Source organism: Ciona intestinalis, unplaced genomic scaffold (genome assembly GCF_000224145.3).
Source record: "Ciona intestinalis unplaced genomic scaffold, KH HT000303.1, whole genome shotgun sequence".
Classification (NCBI taxonomy): Eukaryota; Metazoa; Chordata; class Ascidiacea; order Phlebobranchia; family Cionidae; genus Ciona; species Ciona intestinalis.
The window spans coordinates 1-11,585 of record NW_004190624.1 but is presented as its reverse complement, the minus strand read 5'-3'; the positions used below and the strand labels follow the sequence as shown (position 1 = coordinate 11,585).

Genomic DNA, 11,585 nt, shown 5'->3' with positions numbered 1-11,585 from the left:
TAAATGATTGTACTCTAAAAAGTATTTTGAACTAAGCATAGTTTTATAAACGCTACTGCATATGATCGCCTAATTAGCAAGTAATTAATGATTACATTTATGTTTGTTTAACGCGCTAATTCGTACTTAAAATGTACTTTAACATTGATTAATCGAGTGTATTCGATACATTAATTCTAACTAAGCTTACTCTTATAAACCATAGTGTATAAAATCGTAATTAATGATTGTAACGCCTGCGAGTCAGTTTATTTCCTCAAATATGTAATATGATGGACAGAAATACTCACCAACAGGTCTACTTGTTTATAACATACCAATGTAAAGTAAGCACCGCTTAACATTTTAGTGCTTACAAATAAATTAATTTTTAAAGTGTCAAAATTCTTGTTTGTAATAGAACCCATTTGTGGTTTTGTTTCCTCAGATAGGCGGTATGGTGGGCACCACCCGGCAAATGTAATAGAGAAAAACTTCCCAACAGGTTTGCTTGTTTTCAACATACCAATGTAAAGTAAGCACCATATAACATTTTAGTGCTTACACATTAATTTTTAAAGTTGCAAATTTCTTGTTTGTATATAGTGCCTGTTTGTGGTTTTAATTGTTTCCTCAAATATGTATTATGATGGTGAGAGAAACTCACCAACAGGTTTGCTTAGTACCCTTTGTGGTTTTGTTTCTTCAGATATGTGGTATGATGAAGGTGAGGTTAATGATGAACAAATAAACTCAACAACAGGTTTGCTAAACTCAACACAATATTGTTTTTGCCGTTATGTTGTTGTGTGCTCATGCTTACCTCCTTCTTTGCTATACTATATAAGCTGTCTTCCTATTCCGTAGGTTGTTTACATTATTTTGTGGACTCTAATTTTCAGTTAGTCGTTGTGTTGCTTTACTGTCTTTAGATAGAAGCTGTGAACGATCCAATTTTGAGATATTCTGTTTCAGTTACTGCAAAAGTTAAAATGTATGACTCAATAAAGAAAACATGGAAAGTAGGAAACAATATGATTGAAGGAAGAGCTTCTTGTGCTGCTGTTCATTTTGATGGAAAAATCTTTGTTTTTGGTAACTTGATAACTTAATATTAGTAATATCTTGTGCTAACACTTAATATTAGTAATATCTTGTGCTAACAATAAATTTGTCAGGTGGATTTGGTTCAAACAACACTCTGTTAACAAGTGGTGAATTCATGAACATTGCTGATGGAGTTTGGACAATGTTAACAAACACCATTCCCTTTCAACTTGGTGAAGTTTCTGCTTGTTGTGTTGGTGACCACATTGCTATGTATGGAAGGTGAGATATACTGTGAGCAGTTACGACATACAATATTTAAGCATTAAAACCTATGCATATGCACATTGTTTAGTTTAAAAAGATGCAGTATTTTTCAAAGGATTAATAAAAGTAATAGTAACACATTTGTTTTTCTAATTGCAAAATAACAGTTCCAAACCTGGACATATTGCATTGTACAACACAAACAATGATGAATGGAAATCTTTTAAAGAAGAAGGACAGAACTTGTTCAATGGGAGAGGATGCATAATGGCAAAATAAATTAAATAAAAGAAAGTTATTTTTCTTTGCAAGGCTGGGAAACATTGGACATTTTACCTTTTTTTGCACATGCTTGCTTATGAATTACAGCATACCATGTATATAAAGACCGACTCCTATAGAGACCTAAAGTTAGGTTTTCTATTACGCATAGAACTCTTAACATGCCCACTCCTAAAAATCTTCACAATATATGAAACCTATGACATGTTCACACCTAAAAATTCGAGGTCAACCAGCATGTGTTGCATTTTCCTTACAACCTTTTAATGTATTTTGTAAAGCATAATGTAATATAGTAGGTTAGGGTAAGATAGGAGAACTTTTTTCCCTTGTTTTGTTCTCTTATATATGGCCATACCAAAATAAAATGGTAGGTACATAAGTATGGTAAGGTAACAATAGTTTATCATTGTTGGAAATAGTAAACATATGTTCGACTCCATGTTTGTTATAAACGTAGTAAAACGTCTCGTCAGCTTCTGTGTTTGGCTTGAGTTTAGTTTGCCAAATCGATCATATACAGAATACAATATGACTTAGAATGTTCAAGTCAATAATTGTAATAATTAGTGCAGGTCAGTCTTTACTATTACTCAAGTTTCAGCATCAACCACATAGTAACATACTTGGTAACTCGTAAGCTGCACATGGTGTATGAAACAGAACACCCATATCCATGAACAAAGTGCCAATAAACCCAATTTGTCAAAACGTTTCAATGGAATTAAATGGGAAAACTTTGCACCGATGATAAACTTCCATTCTGAGTTGCTTCGATACAAGGTAAATGAGATTTCTAAATACAGTATTTGTTATAATGTATTTATGCAGGTGAAATATTTGTTTTCGGTGGATTCTCACAAGTGTACGGGAACGTGGTATACTTGACAAATGTCTTCTCCAAGTATAATCCAACCAACAATACTTGGGCAAATGCTGGGAACATCAATTAATTCCGAACAAAGGCAGCTGCAGTTAGGGTTGGAGGTTGGACGCTTTCATGTTATATACTTAATATATGTGTGTTTGGTGTAAAAGACAATTTAATTCTATATTCGTAAGCATATGAAGTAGTTTTAACAACTGTTTTTGCATTTGTTTTTCTAGATGTTGCATATCTTTGTGGAGGATATGAACAAGTTAATGGTGCACAAAGAAACTTTACAACAGGTTTGTTTGGTGTTAAAGCTAGTTGTTACTGGTTATTCTATTCCAGTTAGTGCATCAGTTGAAACCTATGATTCAACAAACAACACATGGAAAGTAGGAAACATTATGGTTGAAGGAAGAGCTTCTTGTGCTGCTGTTCATTTTTATGGAAAAATCTTTGTATTTGGTATCTTGATAATTTGTGTCATTTTAAACCTGCAAGTCATATCTTCAGTTCTGCCAAATTAATCTGATAATTCATGACAAAACTATTAGGTGGATTTGGTTCAAAAAACACTCTGTTAACAAGTGGTGAATTCATAAACATTGCTGATGGAGTTTGGACGATGTTAACAAACAACATTCCCTTTCAACTTGGTGAAGTTTCTGCTTATTGTGTTGGTCACCATGTTGCAATACATGGAAAGGTAGGTTGTGCAGCTTAATATGATATGTTTGAACATTAGAATGATTAGATCATACACAAACTAATATAGGCCTATACAGCCAAAATAAAACCTAAATTGTTAGCATAAAATTATTCAATCTGACTTGCTGTACACCTGTTTTACACCATATCAAGGAACTTAACATTTAAATTATAAATCAAGGTTTATTCGCTCTATGTTTGATTGCATAATAAAGAATCACTTACTTCCAACACCAACAGCTGCTTGTAGTGTAGACCAGATTATTTTTAACCATTAAAAATCCACTAATTAAAAACTAATATGACGGTTTTTAGGTGATACTATGTATTTGTACCATACCTTTATCAATTGACAACACTTCAAAGAGATATATTAAAACACACAAAATGTTATATAGCGATTTGCACATTGATGCTAGTTTAGCGGTTGGAGGTTAAGAAAATACAGTTCAAAATGTTTTTAATTTTCATTATTACATGATTTTTTTGTTGGGAATAAACCTAAATACCACGAAATAATACTGTACGCTTTGAAAATCAAGTTTTAACGTTCTTTCTCTTGCTCTACGCTATAGTTTTTAACATGTTACCTACAGTATCTCCAAATAAAAGCCACAAACGATTCAAGAAGAAAAGAAAGAATACCACAATAAAACAGTTGATAAAATTAAATATGAATTTATCAAATGTTCTGTTTTTATTTTGCCATCAAGCATCCTCTCCCATTGAACAAGTTCTGACCTTCTTCTACGAAAGTTTTCCATTCATCTTTTTTGAAGTTGTACAACACAACATGTCCAGGTTTGGAACTGGTAATGTTAATATTATCAATTGGATTAACTTTCTAAAACACATTACCATTGTAATTGATTATCTCATGATATGGTGTAACAGTCACGCCTTTTATTCAAAACTAAATTCGTTTTATGTTTTACCAATAGGCATGGTTAACATGAACAACTGTTGTTTTACTGTTACTACCTATCTTTTCGCTTTTTACCGCTACTACCCGTCTTTTAACTTTTATAAACTCTACCGTCCTTCGTTATCGCGACCAAAGAAACGAAATAAATTTCGTTCATTCATCAAAAGTAGTTTGTGTATGATCTAGTGTATAAACATATCATATGAAGCTGCACAACCTACCTTCCATACATAGCAACGTGGTGACCAACACAACAAGCAGAAACTTCACCAAGTTGAAAGGGAATGTTGTTTGTTAACATCGTCCAAACTCCATCAGCAATGTTCATGAATTCACCACTTGTTAACAGAGTATTGTTTGAACCAAATCCACCTAATAGTTTTATTTTTAGCACAAGATATTACTAATATTAAATTATCAAGTTACCAAAAACAAAGATTTTTCCATCAAAATGAACAGCAGCACAAGAAGCTCTTCCTTCAACCATATTGTTTCCTACTTTCCACGTTTTCTCTTTTGAGTCATACATTTCAACTTTTACAGTAACTGAAACACAACTTTGTTATTTACTCGCTAATTATGTGGTTTTAAATCTAAACGTTTTTTTTAAATTCATGTATATATATTATGATTTGATTTCAGTCAAAAAATTAAAGAGTAAATGCGGGAATTAAAAATTGTGGAAATAATCATGGCAAAGAACAACTGTTCGATGAAAAAGGATATATATGATCACTTATGTGCTCAATAACCACTAACGAGTAACAACAAACAAACCTCTTGTATTATTTTTTTGTCCACCCTGAACTTGTACGTATCCTCCACAAAGAAAAGCAAAATCTAAGAAAACAAATGCAAAAACAATTATAAATAAAAATTCAAATGCTAACAAATTTAGAATTGAATCATCTTGTACACCAGACATAAATATCAAGTACATAACATGAAAAGGACCAACCTCCAACCCCAACTGCAGCTGCCTTTGTTCGGAATGAATTGGTGTTCTCAGCATTTGCCCAAGTATTGTTGGCTGGATTATACTTGGAGATGATATTTGCAAAGTAAAACTCACACCATGATGGCGCTTGTGACAATCCACCGAAAACAAATATTTCACCTGTATTCATGAACTTTATATAACAAACGCTACATAAAGAAATCACAGTCACCTTGTATTGAAGCAACAGCTGCTTCAGAATGGTATTTTATCATTGGTGCAAGGTTTTCCCATTTAATACCATTGAAGCGTTTTGAAATATTGCTTTTATTATACATGTAACCAAAGCAATACACCATATCCTCATGAACAATAAACATTACATGCTGGTCAGGTTCACCACAAACCTAAAAAACTTGAGGTAAACTCTGGACCACCTTTAGTCATAAGCCTTTACTGACCTGAAGTGATGACCATTCTTTTTCTTCCATACTGTAACTCGTTATTTTTTGCTGGTTGTTCGGAACCAATATGAGTTCTGTAATGTCGATTTTGTTAAAAATAGCTCAACAATGCTGCTACACCACACTAACCTTTGCATGGGTAGCAACGTTTTCTTGGTTTCTGTTTCTTTATTAATTCTGGTTTGATACAAAACAAGAGAGCATTTTCAATCAAATCTCTGCAATCAGAAAATTCACGAACAAGTTCCTTTAATAAAAAGTTAATTAACAACAACACCAGCATGTCACTTCAACAAGTTAGACCTCTTTTCTGATATACTTGGATAAATAATCAATTTCCACATATTGCAATCGAAGATGTTTGAACAAAGTTGGGAAATATTGTTTCCTTGTTTCCAGATCATGTTTCACCCAACCAACCAAACACTCATAAACAACTTCCTCTGACTCTACCTACAAGTGAAAAGTCATCAATTTATTTTGTCACTTTTATCATACATGGTAACTCGTAAGCTGGCACGAGGTGTATGAACACCAATGTTATTATTATGATTGTCGTTTTCAGCCACGCGAAGATAAATCAAGTTACATTTATTCATTTACTTCTACTCATTAAATTCCTCACATACAAATACAGCTCTTTAAAATGTCTTGAAGGAACTTGTATGGATGAACAAATTGTGTAGTCAGCTGATGGTTTACATTGTGGCAAGCAAAATTAAATTGCTTTTCCTTAATCACTTGGTCGATCATTTTTTCAATATAACATCAAAAATATTGTCTTACCACCAATTCATCAGAAGAAATAAGCTTCTCAATTTCCACCTCATCAATGTCTAAAAACTTTTCTTGAGCTGAAACTTCATCAAAATTTTCCCAAATGCACCGATCACATTCCGATATAAGATCATTGAGAGAATACAATATACCAAGTTGACGGTAATGCAAACAATTCATTGGAGATATTTCATCCGAGAGATATTGGATAACTAATGCAAGTAGATCTGTGACAACAACAATTAAAGTAAAATGAGGTTTAATGATATGCAAACAGAAAAAACAATCACCCACAAAGTAACACATATAGTAACTTGTAAGTTGGCACGAGGAGTGTCAATACCCACCATGTGGGAATACATAAGGGTTATTTATTATTGCCCAACATAATGATGTGAAATATCACCTTGTACTTGCATCAGTGAAGCTGCATGCAAAACTTCATCAATATTTTCCTCTGATAATAAAACTTTGTTCGTATAAATGAAGGCTATCACTTGTTTCATTGCAACCTTTGTTACTTCTTTTATTCTGATTTCTTTTTCAAATTTCTCTTTCATCTACAACAAAACAGCACTTGGCAAAAGACTCTTTTGAGCTTAAACTAAATTTTCTGTTCACTAAGAGTTGGATGAATGAATGTAACTTACATTATCCTCGCATGGCCGGAAAATGACAGTCGTTAAACACAGGTGTTCCGTTTCATACAGTTGGAGCAATTGCCGTTAAGTGTCTTGCCCAAGGACACATATGCCCACAATAGTAGCAGCAACGAGCCTTCAACCCATTACCTCTTGGTTAGAGTCACACGCACTAACCAACTGTGCCATGGTGCCAGTAATTATACAGACAATAACTTAATCGACAGTTTAATTTTATAATAGGTTACTGTGGACGTAGCATAGTTTTTACCTGACTACTGAACATAGTGTGAAAATATTTGCTACTCGCTGCTAAAATTGCTCGATGTGCTGGAAATTTTTGACCTTCTGCTACCAGTGTGACATCACAATATTCTCTATTGTTTCGTTGCCTGAAAGTTTAAAAGAGTAACAACTTTTAAGTGAATGAATGAGTGGCATTTGTGTATCTATGCGTGAAGGGGTAATATATTATACCACAAGTTTTTGATTTATACACCTAGTGCCTGCTTACAAGTTACTGCATATAGAACTTTATGAGTGCTTGGGGACCACTGGGTTGTAGCAATTACCGTCATCTGTCTTTCTTAATAAAACACACACCTATTGTACCAATATTAAGCATCGAACCAGGTAAAACGAATAAATAAATTTAGCAATAGAGGTAAGAGGTATAGTTTGGGTTTAGCTGTTAGGTAATACAAATATATTTTACTTTACAAGCATGTCCATGATGAAGTCAAAATGTCCATCACAGCTTAGAAGTTTAGAGGAAGCCATCTTTAAGTGCAGATCTGTTACTAATGTTAGCTCTTAAAATATGTTGCACTGTAACGAAATTGTAAAGTATAAAAGAAGATTGTAAAATGATATACATTACTGGTCCTAATCAAGTCATATATACAATACTTATTGCGGTGGTAGTAAAGAATCCTCCCCCCCCCCACCTTATTTGCTAACCACGAACCGCTATAACCAGTAACCCAGTAACCCCTATAGCCACTAACTACTAACCCCTATAACCACTAACTACTAACCCCTATAACTACTAACCCCCTAACCAACAACACCTAACCCCTTAACCTAGGGGTTAGCAAATAAGGGAGGGGGGAAGATTCTTCACTACTGCCCTTATTGCTTATAACTCAGTGTAAATTTTCTTATATTTCTTATGATTTTAAGCTGTATGTGTCAGATGCTGATTTTGCTGTGATAAACTAATGACTAGCAAGTGTAGTAAAATTGTTAAAACGCCTCCAGTAGCAAACACACGTTACTAAACTCGTATTCTTTAAAGTTTTTAACAATGTCAATAAAGCCCGATCACGTGATATAATGTAAACGCAAAATGCGGAACTAAATTTTTTCTATAGGTAATTCCCCTAAAGTACGGGCATTGTGATGTTTTTATAAATGCAATAGAGATTTCTTTATTGTTTTGTCATTGTAAGCAACTTAAAACACAGGTACAGTAGGTTCGGGTAAGGTGGGATATGGTTTTATGTTGTTTTCTCTTTTCATTCGGTATAAAACAAAGAACGTTTAAAGGTTTATATAACCGTATTCCCACCACCCTTGAAATGAAACGCGTTGATATTGTTAATTATTAAAAGCACGATCCGGAAATATGGACGTTTTTCTTACCTCGTTGCCGTATCTAAACACTTTCTCAGGGACTTTGCCCACACAGAATAAACTGGCATGTTTGCTATTGCCCATACAGTTTATTTAAACATCAATTCGCAATGAAATCGCTGACATAACACCTATGGTTTGTCTTTAATAATAAAATGCTTGTTCTGTGTGGTATGTGTACGCTTTGTACGGTAACAAGAGCTTTGTCTTTATGTTTACATGCCATGACGGTGTGCCACCGCGAGTTCTGAAATTTTGCAAATCTTGTTTTTTTTATTTATTTAATATTATGGTTTCATAGGACAACCAATAAAGCTGTTTATATAAAATACTTTGCAAAATGTGTAGTATATAAATTATTCCAATAAAACACTTTTATTGTTCTGTTTCTCTTATGACACCCACGGCTGAATTAACTTTGTTGTCCCGAATTGCCAATGCAGTGTGAACAGTGTAAACCATTGTCGTAAAGCAAGCGAATACCGTGGCAGCAATGAGTCGAGAAAACCCTCCCGTGTAGGCAGCAGCAACACACGAAGCAATAAAATACAACAGCGTTGAGAACCCATTAAAAATCAGCTCGTTATTTTTCCAAGAAAGGCCGGGGCAAACTTTGTCATTGACATCGGCTAAACAGATAACAAACCGAATTCTAAAAAATGAAAACACGAACTTTACTTGATTTTTTTACAGATTTCTATAGTTACTTACAATGTCAGACTCCATGACGAGACCGAAACGAACATGACAAACTGCCATGCAGGTGACGACTGTAGCAATGTATGAGAAGCAATAATTGCCCAACATATCAAACCAAAAATCATCTCCCATATTTGGAAACTCGCTTGCGGTGAAAACAAATACTGTTTGGTCGGTACTGCTGTTGTTGTGGTGGTACTTGTCGATTCAGTTTCCATGCTTTAACCGAAGAGATAAAATAAATTACATTCATTCCGATTACATCTCACTAGTGAATAGCAACACGTCTTCCAGAAACCCCTCGTCAACCACACAGGATAAACCGACATGTTTGCTATTGACCGCATATAGTTCAAACAATTACTGATGAAACCGCTGATATAACAGTTTCTGATTTTAATAATTAACAGCAACGCGTGGGGTATAATAGTACATACTACGTTTGTGTTCACTTCACGTTTGCACGTATACTGCGATTTGAATTGTTGTTTTTCTATCGGCTTTATTCAAACTATGAAACTGCCTATTCCCTTTTCATTTACCCCCAATTTTTAAAAATGCTAGGAAAATGTACAGTATACCCGAACATTTCGTTTGGGAATTTCGAACAGAAATCATGATAGATCCATCTAATTCAAACTTTAATACATACCACAAATAACATTGGGTGAAATGAAGTATATAAAAGCAGGCGCGCTTACCAATTTATCATAGCGCCGGAAAATATTAGCAAGGGGTTTTTGAAAACGGTTTGATTGCTTACCGTTTGTTCTACAGCATGGCAAAACTTACCAGGGATTTATTATTGTGTGAAGCCTTGTTTTAAGATAAAAATGATGCGTAGAAGGGCAGCACTGTAATAGGCATATATTATTACGTATAAGATATTTCTTTCCACTATTCTTACCGTGGGTAGGATATATGCTTGGTGAGAATGCGCTCTTATAGAAATCGGTGTGTAAATTTCATTAGTATGGAGAACATATACCCGGTTGTTTGTTATGACGCAAATAACGTCAAAAAACCCTCTTGCATAAACCGAATCATATGTATGCACTAAAACACCTCGAGTAAGCACTAACTGACTACCGGATCAAGGATATTTGAAAATGTGGTGAACATACTTTAAAAATATTATAAACAAACATTGACAAATAATTGTGTGCGTGTGCAGTTTCTATGTAGCCCAAAGTTATTGCAACGTGTTGCGTCTTGTTACAATTTTAGCTCTAGGTTGTAGTTACAAAATTTATGCAGATACGGACACGTTACAGATAGATAAAAACAAAACTTTGAGTACACTTACATGTATATAAATGTGACAATCTTTGCATAAAAACTCCATTACAACCCATAAGTCTCATAGAAGTGTTAAAGAGCTCAAATAACTAATTCAACACAAGGTACAGGGTTGTACAGAGAACTTTGGCCGTGCCTATTCATTACAGCTAAGCTCTCTTGTTTTTCTAAACATACTTTGATTTCTATGATGAAATACTAGTTTTGTTTTTTTGCTGACTCAGCACGTTTTGAGCTTTATCAAACTTAATTCTCGATAAGAACGTTTTAAAATGGATATGGAACAAGGTACTTCAAAGCAGAATAAGGCGGAAAGCGGTAATTAAGTAATTTACGTATATTGTTGTTTATTAAGATTTTACAAAATCGTAAATACTAAATAGTATTTATTTGATACTGAATACATATGTAACATTTATGGCGTTATTTTAGTTGAGTACTTGTATTCAAAGTAACATACATGGCAACTCGTAAGCTGGCACTAGGTGTATCTGTGTATGAACACCCGTGTTATAACGAGTGTCATTTTCCGACCACGCGAAGATAAAGTAAATAAGTTACTTTTACATTCATTCAGTTATATTTCATATCAGATTAAAACTATTTGCCTTTTCTGGTACGTTGAACTGTACATGTTGGTAAAATAAGCTTGGAATAGCGGAACAGCAGCAATTTTGGAGTTTCGGTGCTAGCGAAGAATCTTTCGTTTTACAGATTATGCTCCCAGACCATATCCGTTAAACGTAACAACTAACCACTAAAGGATTCTTTACTAATGCGGGATTCTTCTCTAACCAAAACTATTTTATAATAATTTATATTTCTTTCTAAACAAAAGTGTCAAAATTCGTTAAACATATCTAATATTTCAGCTCCAGTGATGACCGGCAGTGGGACAAGTGGCAGTGTTGCCGTGAAATTGCATCCACTCGTTATAATGAATATATCAGACCACTGGACAAGACTGAGAGCACAAAATGGAAAGCCTTTACCAGGTATGTATAGGGATGCACATTACAGAATTTCGAATCCGTGAGATTCGAATTCTTTTGTA

The 11,585-nt window shown here is 34.1% G+C and overlaps 3 protein-coding genes across 4 annotated transcripts; 1 reads left to right on the top strand and 2 right to left on the bottom strand.

Moving 5' to 3' along the window:
* Positions 1-274: 274 nt before the first annotated feature.
* Positions 275-1,971, top strand: LOC101243058. The gene is made up of 6 exons (XM_026839481.1): positions 275-296; positions 428-484; positions 689-706; positions 955-1,074; positions 1,158-1,308; positions 1,461-1,971. Exons 3-6 carry the CDS (start codon positions 691-693, stop codon positions 1,570-1,572), a joined length of 399 nt encoding a protein of 132 aa, XP_026695282.1. The 5' UTR covers positions 275-296; positions 428-484; positions 689-690; the 3' UTR covers positions 1,573-1,971.
* A 1,346-nt stretch (positions 1,972-3,317) lies between these two features.
* LOC100181594 (kelch-like protein 12) lies at positions 3,318-7,758 on the bottom strand. Of its 2 annotated transcripts, none has more exons than XM_026839480.1 (13): positions 7,614-7,758; positions 7,170-7,290; positions 6,664-6,817; positions 6,270-6,484; positions 5,784-5,933; positions 5,610-5,727; positions 5,478-5,554; positions 5,249-5,423; positions 5,038-5,196; positions 4,857-4,919; positions 4,506-4,625; positions 4,301-4,451; positions 3,318-3,963 (listed from the first exon to the last, which is right to left on the bottom strand). In XM_026839480.1, the coding sequence occupies exons 1-13, from the start codon at positions 7,676-7,678 to the stop codon at positions 3,852-3,854; spliced, it is 1,680 nt and encodes a 559-aa protein (XP_026695281.1). In that variant the 5' UTR covers positions 7,679-7,758; the 3' UTR covers positions 3,318-3,851. The 2 variants fall into 2 exon arrangements, with proteins under 2 accessions (XP_026695281.1, XP_009858191.1); XM_009859889.3 differs by having other exon boundaries at positions 6,267-6,484; positions 7,614-7,757.
* A 947-nt stretch (positions 7,759-8,705) lies between these two features.
* Positions 8,706-9,624, bottom strand: LOC100186343 (CKLF-like MARVEL transmembrane domain-containing protein 8). Its single transcript, XM_002130406.4, has 2 exons — positions 9,245-9,624; positions 8,706-9,185 (listed from the first exon to the last, which is right to left on the bottom strand). The coding sequence occupies exons 1-2, from the start codon at positions 9,448-9,450 to the stop codon at positions 8,909-8,911; spliced, it is 483 nt and encodes a 160-aa protein (XP_002130442.1). The 5' UTR covers positions 9,451-9,624; the 3' UTR covers positions 8,706-8,908.
* Positions 9,625-11,585: the final 1,961 nt, after the last annotated feature.

Bases quoted from the DNA above. Each gene is read 5' to 3' on its own strand.
- LOC101243058 (XM_026839481.1), top strand. The intron at 1,075-1,157 runs GTAACTTGATAA...TAAATTTGTCAG, and splicing joins TGGAAAAATCTTTGTTTTTG to GTGGATTTGGTTCAAACAAC. The intron at 1,309-1,460 runs GTGAGATATACT...GCAAAATAACAG, and splicing joins CACATTGCTATGTATGGAAG to TTCCAAACCTGGACATATTG.
- LOC100181594 (XM_009859889.3), bottom strand. From the start codon at position 7,678: ATGGCTTCCTCTAAACTTCTAAGCTGTGATGGACATTTTGACTTCATC. The intron at 5,424-5,477 runs GTCAGTAAAGGC...CAAGTTTTTTAG, and splicing joins AAGAATGGTCATCACTTCAG to GTTTGTGGTGAACCTGACCA. The intron at 3,964-4,300 runs GTAGGTTGTGCA...TAACATTACCAG, and splicing joins CACGTTGCTATGTATGGAAG to TTCCAAACCTGGACATGTTG.
- LOC100186343 (XM_002130406.4), bottom strand. From the start codon at position 9,450: ATGGAAACTGAATCGACAAGTACCACCACAACAACAGCAGTACCGACC. The intron at 9,186-9,244 runs GTAAGTAACTAT...TTCATTTTTTAG, and splicing joins TCGTCATGGAGTCTGACATT to AATTCGGTTTGTTATCTGTT.